Source organism: Ochotona curzoniae, unplaced genomic scaffold, assembly GCF_017591425.1.
Source record: "Ochotona curzoniae isolate NIBS_2020 unplaced genomic scaffold, NIBS_Ocur_1.0 contig_430, whole genome shotgun sequence".
Taxonomy (NCBI): domain Eukaryota; kingdom Metazoa; phylum Chordata; class Mammalia; order Lagomorpha; family Ochotonidae; genus Ochotona; species Ochotona curzoniae.
Genome location: NW_024466219.1, coordinates 23,928,070 through 23,941,091, shown reverse-complemented (window position 1 = coordinate 23,941,091; position 13,022 = coordinate 23,928,070). Strand labels below are relative to the sequence as shown.

General features: G+C 41.3%; 1 protein-coding gene across 1 annotated transcript in view; it reads left to right on the top strand.

The window, feature by feature from the left end:
• Positions 1 to 9,830: 9,830 nt before the first annotated feature.
• ESRRG (estrogen related receptor gamma) overlaps positions 9,831 to 13,022 on the top strand; it is a 227,056-nt gene continuing 223,864 nt past the window's right edge. Inside the window, exon 1 of the mRNA XM_040985312.1 lies at positions 9,831 to 10,032. Coding sequence (XP_040841246.1) covers positions 9,977 to 10,032 — 56 coding nt within the window. The 5' untranslated portion in view covers positions 9,831 to 9,976. The remainder of the gene's footprint in view (positions 10,033 to 13,022) is intronic.

Sequence of the window (13,022 nt, the reverse complement as noted above, 5' to 3'; positions counted from 1 at the left end):
AGAGGAAAGAACCATTGATCCCATCTTCAGCAGAAGGACCCTTGAGAGTGTAATAGACCAGTGTAGGGTGTCCTGTCTTCCTCAGGGCTTCTGTTGCTAAATATTGTAGCTGACTGAGAGCCAAATTTCAATAAGAGGAACACTTCTTGTGGAATTCCATAAAGTTTATTTATAAACAACATGACTTTCTTCTTCGTGGCGAAGAGCACATGAATTAAATCTGATAGGAAAAAAAATAAACAAAATGTTTACATCTCCTTTCCATATGTCTCAGATTATTGATTGGGTTTGAATAATTGAGTAGGTCTAACTGTCCAATCAATGGGAATGAGGCCAATGGTGGGACAGACTTGGACAGTACTGGAAAGCTCTAACCTCAGAAAGAGCCCATTAAAGATAATGTTGTCTCATTTGATCATTTTTACTAATAGAGGAAACAAAATGTGGCTATGTTTCCTTCCAAGATCTTAGCAGTGACATATCCAGACCCAAGAGTCCCTGGCACTGTGCAACAAAAGTCTCCTGAAATTGCATTCTGGAACGATTAGAGAAATGAAATAGAGTGATTCTGGGGAAAACACTGATGTTTGTGAATCTGTTACTTTAAATGGGTTGATCATCATCCTTTTTTTTTTTTTATTGAGAGAGAAATCTTGGAAAAACCCCAGGCAAGTAGGGCAATTTAAAAAATTCAATTAAAAATGTCTTTGCATTGTTACTGCTGTGTCTTGGGCAAAACAAAACAAAACAAAACAAAAATCCAGAGACTGCCTAAAGTGTCTGGATTCCCAGACTTGAATGTGCTAGAATTACTCAATAGTTGCATGACAGTGACAATTAGGAAGAGAAAGCAGTCAGTGGGAGCTATAGTCAATCTTTGAGTGACATCTATGATGGAGAAGGGAAACTGCGAGCTGAGGTTTCCTTTCCATGTCCAAATGCTTACCAATGTCACACACGCTTATCCTAGGAGATTCATGAGGAGTTTAGCAGAGCACATGTTTAAAAGGGGTTTCCTCAACCAGAAAGGAAAAGTAGGAGCTGCTGACATTAGGCCAGCTTCATTACATATCCTGAAACACAGGAATTTGATTCCAGGACATATCTGGGCATATGATTTTTAAAAAATAATTTACATTTATTTGGAAGGCAGATTTTCCACAAAACTGAGAGAGAGAGAGAGAGAGAGAGAGAGAGAGAGGTCTTCCATCTACTGGTTTACATCACAACTGCCAGTGTTGATCCAAAGCCAGGAGGCAGGAGTTTCCTCTGGGTCTCCCATGTGGGTACAGGGACCCAAGAACTTGAACCATGCTCTGCTGCTTTCCCAAGCCATAGGCAGGAAGCTGCATCACAAGTGGAGCAGCCAGGACATGAACTGGTGCCCAAATGGGATGCCAGTGCTGCAGGTAAAGGATTAGCTTGCTACATGACTGCTGTAGCCCCAGGCAGCTCCACTTCTGATCCAGCTCTCTGTTAATGTGCTTAGGAAGGTAGCAGAAAATGGGCCCAAGTCCTTGGACCTGTGCACTCACATAGGACAGCCATTTGGAGTTCCCGTCTCCTGGCTTCTAGCTACAGCTGTTAAGGCCATGTGATGAATGAACTGGCAGAGAAACAAGCTCTATCCTTTTCTCTTCCCCCTCCCTCTCTTTAAACTCTGTTTTCAAATAAATAAGTCCTTTAAATTAATTAATTAATTAATTTTGGGCACAGAGATATTCAGCTAGACAGAGAGCTGCTACTAACTGGTTCATTCCCTTTGTGCTAACAGTGGCTAGAACAGGGTCAGACTGACATCAACGGCTAGAGCCAGCCATTAATCTCAAAGACTCCAGTATGGGACAGGGACTTCTCTACCAAAAGACCAAACACCCTCCCTATGGGATTGTGGTTTTTGTTTGTTCTTTTTCCACTTTTACAACTTGAATCTGTAGCTCTCATCCACATTGTAGTTTTTTTAAGAAGTAATGACAGGTACACTGGTCACTAAAGAGTAGAGCTCGTTTTGTAAACCGTCTTCCTCACTATGTTTTCTAGACAATCCCAGGCCAACGAGGTCTTTGCGTTGGCCCAGATGGCTTTGCTGAGCCTGATGTCTGGGCTCCCCATCTCTTTCATGGCAAACTTACACTTCTCTTTGAGTTCCCAAGGGACCTGTATCTTGAAGCCCATTTGTTTTTGCTTCCATTACCTTATCTTTCAGAACATTCCTTACTATTTCAGTGATCTGACTGTACATCCCTTAAAGTGAACAATAGTACACTGGGTGAAAGCATCAGTCATTACTTCCTCCATTCCTTCACCCATCCTAAGCCATGTTCATGTCAGTGACCTTGGAAGCTCCAGCAAACCTGGCACATCTCTACAGATCACACCTGGGTAGGAGTCAGAACGGCAAAAGAGATAGCCATTTAATTACAAAAAATAGTCAAGATGTGCTTATAGAAGTCCAACTGACTAGCTGGGGGAAGAGAGAGGATTAATTTCTACTGATTCATCCCTACCTCTTTTTAAATATGTCTCTCTCTCTCTTTTCATGTGCCTTAGCTTTTGTTGAAAACGGAGTACAAGTTAGTGTATACTTTCGAGTTCTGATGTGGCTCATTGGGACTTCTGTCCTAAGAGGGCTCTGAGCTCAGTTGGACTTCCATGCACTGGGCATCTTGTCAGCAATTGGGAGATTAACATTAGTAGCTTGTTACTAACTAAGCACTGCAGAGGGGAGAAATGTAATCTTTTCTAATATGAGCTTTCCTGCCACCCAGGTGTGTAACCTGGGCTAAGGCTCTTAACCATCCTGAGCCTTCTTTTCTGCCCCTGTATGAGAACCAAGTTGGATCCATAATCCCCGCAGTCTTTCCTCGCCTGTAATTCCCTATTGCCCAGACTTTTCTGTTCTGCCATAGATTAGTGGCCATTCAATGTAACAAGAGCAAAGCCTTGTGAAGAAATTGAGTTCTTGGGGTATCTGATCAAAAGAGTTCCTGGGTGAATGAGCTTGTGCTTGAGATAGTAATAAAATCAGCAGCATTATTGACTGAATGGTTAGGGTAGAGGGATGTGGAAGAAGTGTCTTAAAGGAAGAGAAAAGGAGCAGGAGCAATGTCACTCTCCCCTTCTTCCTGGTAAACAATGTTCAATTGAATTCGCCAAGAGTCAGCAAAATCACTTAGGTTTCCGGTCTGTCTTCCTCATCCACATGCATTAAACATGGTGATGGCTTTAAGGGGAAACACTGTTATTGTTCCCTCTCATTACATTAAGCCTAGGCCTGTTGGGCAGGAGAGGCAGCAACTCAAAATTCTCATGATAAAAATGAGTGCTGTCTTCACTGGGGGAATGTTAGTGTTTCGTTTCCTTTTCTATATTAAGGGTTTTGAACTCCTGGTCAAGGGTGGAGGCCAACTGTGCCACAAGGCCATTCTTTTCTATCTCATCTTTCGATTAGCACAATTTTAAAATAATATGACCAGTGTTTATGGAAGAGCCACTAAATGTAGGCTGGTAATAAAATTTAGTATCCACACTGAAACACAAGGAAGAGAAACTGAACATCATTCGGCTAGAACACCTTGGATAAGGCAGTGTGCCCTTAGTCTTCTGGGTTATAATGTGATGACCAGTGATCACCAATGATGACCAGTCAGTGACGCTGAATTGCTTCAGCTTCTCCAATTCCAGTAACAAGTCTGACTGTTACTGCTATTTCCATTTAATAGCTAAAGAAACTGGTGCTGGATGAAGTGATGGTAGGACAATCTCACCCCCCGGTAATTGTAATCTGAGCCCCAATCATGAGCCAGCTATAACCTCTTTAAACACTTCTGCAGTCTTCTCTCTTCCACTAGGTTATGGCACACACACACACCGCTAATTAATTTGCCTTGGTTAGGATAAGCATCTTTTTATCAAACGGATTCATTTGTGAAAAGGAATCTTCAAAGTATATCAATGAAAGCAAGCGTAATAACCACTTTAAAACTGTTCATGTGAATAACATGTTCATATCTCACTTTTTTCCAACTTGGTTCTTTGAAATTTATACAGAAGGGTTAACAAAAGCCAGAAAAATAGAGCTTTTTGGGCCCACTGTGGTAGCCTAGGAGCTAAAGTCCTCACCTTGCAAGCACCAGGATCCCATATAGGTGCTGATTTTAATCCCGGCAGCCCTGCTTCCCATCCAGCTCCCTGCTTGTGGCCTGGGAAAGCAGTCAAGGATGGCCGAAAGCCTTGGGACCCTGCACCTGCATGGGAGACCCAGAAGAGCTCCTGGCTCCTGGTTCTTGGCTTCAGATCGGCACAGCACCGGCTGTTGATGTCACTTGGGGAGTGAATCATGGGACGGAAGATCTTCTCTGTCTCTTCTCCTCTCTATATATCTGACTTTCCAACAAAGAAAAAAAAGAAGGAAAGAAAGAAAGAAATCTTTTTTTTTAAAAAAAAAGCAAATAGAGCTTTTCTTACTCAGAAAACATTCAGGCACAGTAGGAAAAAAAAACACCTGGTGTTTTTGTTGTTGTTTTGGTAATTCATAGATATATATAGCCTCAAATATATGTTGACTGCAGCGGGTAAGGTGTGTAACTGAGTCACTTTCCTGGCATCAGAATAGGTGTTGACGATTCTGAAATCTGTTTTATCTGTCCCACCTTCTCCCCGTTCTTCCTCTGTGCTACCCCCCCACCCCCTGCCTTCGTCTCAGAGTTAAGTTACACTTCACCTGGGACCACACTATCACCCACATGATTGAGTCAACCATTTATGGCTTTTAAGAATAGGGATTCTGTCCTCTCTTAGGTTTATTGTTTATCATAATCATCTTTCAAGTGAAAAGGCTAATTTACTCTTTCTATAGGAATATTTGAAGCTTGATTATCATAATATTACAGCTGCCTGAAAAGGTCTAAAACGGGACATTGACCTTGAATGTATTTTTGCATTTAGCTCACAGTGCTTAACATTCAGGAAAGAATATGACTGCAACTCATTTATTAATGTATAATCTCAAAATGTTAACTAGCACCCTGTAAATATGTGCCATAGAGATTACTGAAACTCTGTAGGATGCCATAAAACACACTTTGTATTTTGGTCTGATGAGTGTGTTGGAAGTACAGTATAACTAAAGTCGATTGTCCCATTGGAGCTACTGTAGTTTATACTTTAATTTTTACTGACATTTCACCATGTATATTATTAGCTTGACAAAATGAAAGGGAAATAATCCTGAATTAATTAAACAGGAGCCAAATTATTTCTATTAGATTTTGTGTCTCTGATTATAATTTTTTTTCTTTCACGTTCACAAAAACATCAGAACCCAAGTTTGTTGTATTATTAAGGTGAAGCAATTGCTCTCTAGATAATGGGCCTTTTTTTTTTTTCTTGACTCCATAATTTGGGAATGGGATGGATTTATAGGACAAGAGCTTTATCAAAAGGAAAGATTTTTATTAGTGCTTCTGTGGAAGTGATCACTTTCAGTGGAAATGATTGCTTCTTGCCAATGGAGACAATAATTTAAATATCAAAGCCTGTGCCCTAGAAATGAAAGGCAACAGAAAATGAAATATGATGAATTGATAGAGGGTTGGTGGTAATACAAAGTAGTCATCCTGACTTCCAAAGAAGTCTGTGTGCTCTCAGTGGGAAAGGTGGGCAGGTTAGAGTACAATAGAGATGCCAGTGCGTAGATGAAGATCCGGGATGAGTCGGTGAGGGGACCTTACAAGGCGGCAAGGATGGCATCCGGACCTTTGTGCCTATCCTTTAAGGGCTTTTTCTTTAATGGGAGAAAATGTGGCTTTTCCCTTGGAGCTCAACATAGTAAACTGAAATAGCCCCGGCGTGTTTTTTGCAGTGAGATATACTATGCAAGCTTCCTCAAAGGGCGCAGGGAAGATGGTGCAAGAAGTTAAACAGGTTCTCAAAGGTTTTATGATCTGGCAGAAAAATCTGGAAGGTAGATCACAAAGTGATTTAAAGCTCCAAATTGCTTGAACTTGTTTAGTTTTAAATGTTTAGCAAATGAACCATGTGCATTATTGGAGGAAACTTCAATAAGTTCACAAAAAAATTGAATTAAAAAGCAGGTTTATTCAAAATCCAGGCATTGTTTTTTGTAAGTACATTTTCCATGAACTCTATGTAGGTCTCTTTGCAGAATCTAAATCTGCTTCAAAAATGACATAGATAAGCTTTAACCAGTTTACTACAGATTAGTCCTATTAATTATCAGATAAAGAAAATGAGAGCTAAAAATAACTATTAACAGTAAACTTACCATCTCTCACCACTTTGTTTAACAGCATAAAAACCATTGTCAGTATGCTGGTGGCAATGGTGCTGGTTAAGGCGCAGTAAAAATGCGTAGTTTGTGCAACTGATAGGACTCCACCTTTTCTCTTCACAGGAGAGGCCCTGGTGCCCCTCCTTTGTTTCAAATGGAAAGCAAATGCTTGGTGTCTTTGGTGTATCTGTGCATTACCTGGGAACATGGGGAGTGAAGTTGTCGGACTACTGGTAACTATTGTTTAAGGAAGAAAAGAGAAACTATGCCTATAGCGATGGTGTGATGCGTGACAGACTGATATTAACCAGCGTGCTAATATTCTTTTTGAAACTGGCAGATGACGTTTTGTTGCTTGAATCCATTTTTTTTTTCCTGATTTGGGTTGACTCCTTGTGGTAAGATTGTGAAGTGAATGGACTGCTTAGCACTCTGGGTTTATTACATGCTGTTTCTGTGTTTGATAGTCACCCCCTGCCCGCTCCCCCTGTACACACACACAAACACCCTGCCCCAAAACACATACTCCACATGCTTTCGCAGTTGAGTTTCTTGAAGGCTAAACAACAGTATTACTCTATTTCGCTATGATACTCTCTTCCTTTCACCTTCGAGGTGAGAAACTTCTAGGATAAGGAAGATTTTTGAGCTACTGAGCTATGGGTTTATAAAATATGCTAGAAAGCTGTCTTCAAAGGCCTGGGCAGTGGGTATGATTTTAAATTTTAAATTGGTGATGCTGGATTCAAGATTCTAAGTATAATCTTAGGCCCTTGACCGATACAGGTGACACTTTGATCCCAAGGGGAAAACATCCAGCTCCACAAACCTAATATACTTCTGGTCCTGCAGAAAGCGGCACGCTCAGGGAACACTGCCCCTCCGTAGATGAAATATGGTGAGTGCAAGATCAGTGGGGACGAGAGCGTACGTGTTCGCGTGTGTGTCTCTGTGGGCACAGAAGGAAGATGTATGCATGAAGATGAGTCTAAATATGTTTCAGAATACACACGGAAGAAATCAAATGATTCCCAAAAAGAGCAGAAACACCCTGAAAGGGAAATAAGAAAATTCTGGGGAATAAACAATCACCTCTATAAAATATGATGGCCCAAGGTCCGTCAGTAAATAATTGACTACAAATCTTGCCTTTAAAAAGCCATTTCAAAGGAGGAATAAAAACAGGCTCTGTCACAGCATAACAATGTAAAGAAACTGAATACAGCACAGGTTCTCTGCACACGTCTCAAATTGTAGTGCGTGCATCGAGTCCACTATGATGTATTGAGCCCAGTAAATAATTTTTACTTAAGAAATGATATTGGGCAAAAATTAGAATTTTTTTTTTGGAACATATGTCTTTTCAAACAGTGTGCAATTAAACCTATTCAAGATTTTAAGTAAGAATAGAAAACAAAGATGTTTTCCTGTCTAATGCAGGATTAGCTCCTATATGTCTTTGATTGCATTTTTGAAAAGTCATGTTCCTTTTTCAAAATGCCTTTTTATTGATTTCTTTTAATTGTCCAGTGATTACATGTCTCTCCTTTTAGAATGAATAGACAAGTCTTTTTCTTCCCCTTACGAGAGTGGCTGCAGCAGGCCTGACTTTTCTACATCTCCAAGCCTTTTAATTCACTGCTCACAACCAAATTTACATCTTAATTGCAGAGTTCACATTTAACAATATAGACAGCATAATGCTACTGGTAATTAAGCTCTTACTACCTGCTTTTATACAGTGTTCTCAGGCACAGTGTTAGCTATGTGAGTTGGGGTCTGGAAACTTGATTGCATTTAGACCACAAATAAAAGGAGTCGGGCCCGTGTCTTAGACATGGCTAAATACAGGGCAGGGAGATTGCTTTATTCCAGGGGGCGTGGGGGGAGAAACACATCACGGCTGTCATTTTCTCCCCTCTGTGTTAATGGGGCAGTCCTCCTTCGGTGTGTTGATTTTTGAAGACCTAGAAAATGAAAGAGGGCTGTGAGACTTGAGTTCTGATTTTGTTCATCTAATGCACACTGAAAAAAAGCTGCATGGATTTTATCTCAGAGTTTACATTATTTGTGTTAAGTCATATGCAAAGCTGAGACTCAAAACAGTAGAGCTGAATTATATCAAAATGTGGGGTCTTAACAAGATGTTCATAAATAGCATGTGTCTATCGCAATGTGCATTTGCTCATCTAAAAAAAAATCTTGTTTAAAATAAGACTCCAGCCTGCTCTTTGTCAAATAGAAATTAAAAGCGCCGTATCCACTATGAAAGGAGGAACAACACCTCTTTCTTCTCACACCTTAGTTTTTTGGGAACACTTTTGATTGGGAATTTTTTTGTTTGGTCAATCATTGTGTTTGAAACTAGTATTTAAGGCTGCGTGAGGGTTTACAAAATGTATCTAGGCAAATAGGAAGCATTAGAGAAACAAATATGTACACTGTATTTTATTTGAAAGCTGGGCGTTTTGGGGGTAAAATCATATACGTTTGTATGCATCTCTGAGTTTAGAAACCTGCATTAAAATCAGTGTATAATCAAGAACACTTTTAGTAAAGTTCTCCCCATCCAAACTAGTGTTTCTTTACCCTGCAGCCCTCAGTCCGCTGGCCTCCAAGGAACCAATTCCCTTGGAGGTTGTTTCCTTTTTGTTTTGAAAAGCTTCATATTGTGTATCTCCATGTGGAGAGAGGAACAGGCAGCGAACTGTTTACACACATAATTTACACAGGCATTCTCTCAAAGTGCGTGGATGCACTAATTCCTCCCCTGTAGTCCTTGCAAAACTGGATTTTATCTCTGAGAGGACCCTGCCAGTCTACACGCTTCAACAATTTAGAGGGATGTGTTTTATTAAACACACACACACACACACACACACACACACACACACACACTCACACCACCACCACCAACAAAAACGTCCATTATACGCCAGGACAGCGGGGAGAAAGTCCGGCACCCCAGAAGCGGCGGCCCCCAGGGGAACAGAACACAGACAGGGCAGGACAAACTTGGGGGTTCTATCTACCTTCCGCAGAATCCTTTCCCACATTAACAGAGTCTGCGTGAGTTCTTCTTTTCAAAGCCACACAGATCTTAGAAACCACAGGCAAATCCCTCCAGTGCTTAGAGAGTGAAGTTAGTTGTGTTTCTTCTGGAGAAACGGGGGTGGGGTGGGGGGGTGAGGGGAGGGAGGGAAGGAGAGAGAGAGAGAGAGAGAGAGAGAGAGAGAGAGAGAGAGAGAGAGAGAGAGAGAGAGAGAGAGAGAGAGAGAGAGAGAGCAGCCGAGCCGGCCCCCTCCGGCCGGCCCCCTCCGGCCGGCCCCGCCGCCTCTGCCGGCTCAGCTCAGTTCACCACCCCCTGGCTGCTCTGCACCGCTCTACCTGCCTGGCTCCTCCGGCTCCGTGCAGCCTGCGTCGCCTCCCTCCTGATTGGGCAGAGGCCCCCCAATCGGCTGCGCGCTTGGGCCGGTGGGACTGCATATGCGAAGCTCTACTTCATATTAATAAGCTCCAATCGGGGCTTTAAGTCCTTGATTAGGAGAGTGTGAGAGCTTTGGTCCCAACTGGCTGTGCCTATAGGCTTGTCACTAGGAGAACATTTGTGTTAATTGCACCGTGCTCTGTCAAGGAAACTTTGATTTATAGCTGGGGTACACAAATAATGGTTGCCGGTCGCACATGGATTCGGTAGAACTTTGCCTTCCTGAATCTTTTTCCCTGCACTACGAGGAAGAGTAGGTACCTTTTTCTTTTTTTTTTTTTCCCACTCGGCGTGGGGGTGCGTGTGCGGGGGTGGACAGGATGTATCTTCGCACCCTGGTTCAGGTAATGCCCTGGGTGTTTCGTGTGTGCACGAGTGCCTGTTTGTGTCTTTCTTGTGCCTTTTGTGTGGAGGGTGAGCTCCTAATTCAGGAAGTAGAGAATTGTTCTCTGACTGCTGGGTTACCTTTGAGGCAAGCTCAGTGACTGGCAGTGAAACAGCTGTGTGACAGTCACTTCTTATTCAGGTGCTAAGAATAGGCACTTGGCATAAATGCTTAGTGAACTGTTAAAATGCATCTTTTATTAGGACCCATTTTCCCAAGGAAAGATGTTTTAAAATACAATATTCAAAATGATTTATACTATTGAGTGCCTCTTATGTATTTGCAGGTTGACAGATATTTGAGGCTCCCTGTCATTTCAGCACGAGGGCAAATTGCACATTGACTAATTCTCCTTCAGAGAACAATTTCAAAACTAGCCCTGTGCGATTCTGGGCTAGAATAATGTTATTTGCATGGTTAGCATTAAGTCAGCAGTTAACTGACAAATCAGTCCATTAAGTAACATGAGATTTTCACACATTATAAATATTTAAGGGGGGGAAAGACTCAGGAAGAAGCAGTAATGACTTTTAAAATCTCCTCTGAAAGGGACGGTGTTAGGATTGTGGATTTGTTTTGTGTTTCCTGGCCAGAAAAAAAAAAATGTAGAAAAGTACTTTCGTTCTTAATTGCAGTTTCATTTGTATTTACGATGATCCATATCCACACAGGAATACCTATTCAAATTGCTAAAGGTGGAGGGGGTGCGGGCGAGGGGAAGCAGTACATTAGGCGTTCTTGGGTAAAGGAGCAGGTCATAAACTTAATTTCAACCCACTGTTCAGATAAAATATTAGTACATCGCAGGGATTGTCACTGGTTTCTCTCTCTTTCTGTTGAGTCAGTTATACTGCTTCTCTTGAACATTACATTAATACCAAGAGTTCTCATTCTGAAAACAGTGTTGTTGGCAAACATTTCCCTGCGTAGATTGTTTAGAAAATATTAAGCTCTAGAGAATGGGGCCGTGCACTGTGGGTAGATGTCCACTAGCTGTCCTTAGTGACTGCGCTTTGCGTAGCTTAGTAATTAAATAAGAAATGAAAAGTGCAAGCTGCTCAAGTATGTCCGGGTGTGTGTCTGTGCGTGTGTACACATGCAGGCGTACGCCCACGCGCACTGCCCCCACAGCCACACTCCCCCACGAGATGTTGGCCAACTGAAAGAATGCAAAATTGAAGGGGTATCAGGGTGTGCTTGCATCAGTTTGAAACATTCACGGGGAGAAACAGCCTTCCAATATGCAAAAATAAAAATGAAAACTAAACAAAGACAGGACTGCCCACTCAAGTGCAGGTTGAAGGTTCCTATACCTGGGGCTCGGGAAGTTGAAAACGTCTTCAGGCCAGGAGGAGACTTAGCCAGGCTCACCCGGATTCTAAACTTTCTCTCATAAATAAATAAGCAAACCAAACTTTAAAAATTCTCCTCTTCCACCCCCGCATCTTTTTAAAAGTGGTTTTCTTGAATTTAACTTCTTAGATAGCTAATTTGAATAATTAGTTTAGATAAGCCTCTTAAAGCAGATGCATTTAAATGAAATCGGGGCACACGTCTCCTTGGCTTTGGCGCAAGATTCAAACTAGCTCTCTTTTTGGCTCAATTAAAAGTCATCTTTTAAAAATACAGGTTTATTGTCTAGATGTGGTTCTCATGGTTATGTGGTTCACTGGACAGACAGACCCAATGCTAAGCAACACATCTGTCTCTCTGTCTCAATTAATAAACCACGGAATTTATACATGCTATTAATATTCATAGTAATTGTACTGGGTTAAACCCCATCACGTGTGCGTATACACAGAAATGAAACCAGTGTCGTGCAGTTCAGGGGAAAACATCGGACAGCTTTTGCTTTGGAGCCTGTTAGAAAAGATTTGTACAATTTATTGACCACCATTAAGAGAGTCTAACATGTTAACCTCTAACTATGTATTTTTTTATTTTAGGAAATGTGCCAGCGCATTAAAGCACATAAGGCTTGAAAGCTTGTTTCACATTTAATAGCAGTCATAGCTGATAGCATAAATAGATGAAAATAATATATCTGCTCATTTTGACATATGTGTCAGTCTAATCATTGTAAATGAGTGTGCTCAGCGCATGAATCCCTTTCAACCTCTGATTAAAATGTAACATTGACTACAGGATTATAGAGCGGACTTAATTTTACCGACTGTTTTAACAGTTGTCACAGCTGTTGGAAGAAGGAAAGGCAATTGAAACACTCCAAAACAGACAAGGCGAAGAGGGAACAGTTTAGTAAAATTCAGCCTGCTCATTGAAATCTGGACACTGCACATTTAGCAGTTTTGTATTTTGTGATTCCTGTTCAGAGCCATTGAAGTTTGATTTTGTGTGGTCAACTCTTTTTCTTTCAGGTTTGTTTGTTGTTTTCTCTCTCCTCTCTCTTTCTCTCTGCTCTTCTCTCCTTATTCGAAGCTAAACTTAATAGCAATGTAACTCTCAAAAGTGATACCCTCATGTCAAAACGTAGGAAATGAAACTAGGCAGAAAGGGAAAAATTATTCTGTAACAACAACATCTAAATCACAGTGGAAGCCTTTTTTTTTTTTTTAAAGGAAAGTGAGGAGCTTTCCCCAAGTCACTTCAGATGTGGTATTATTTGACAACTATGAACAGGCACTTTAAGTTGATTTTTCTAAGCAAGAAGAGTTAAAACTTGAGACTTGGAGCTCATTTTACTTTTCTTGCTGTTCTCTCTAAATCTGTTGAAATCATCTGCAGCCTTACAGGTATGTGGTGTTGGTGGGGTTTTCAGATGATTTTTTTTTTTTTTTTTTTGTAAACTGCTCAAGTGACAACCAGCCACAGCTAGGGCTGAGCCTGCCTTCGCA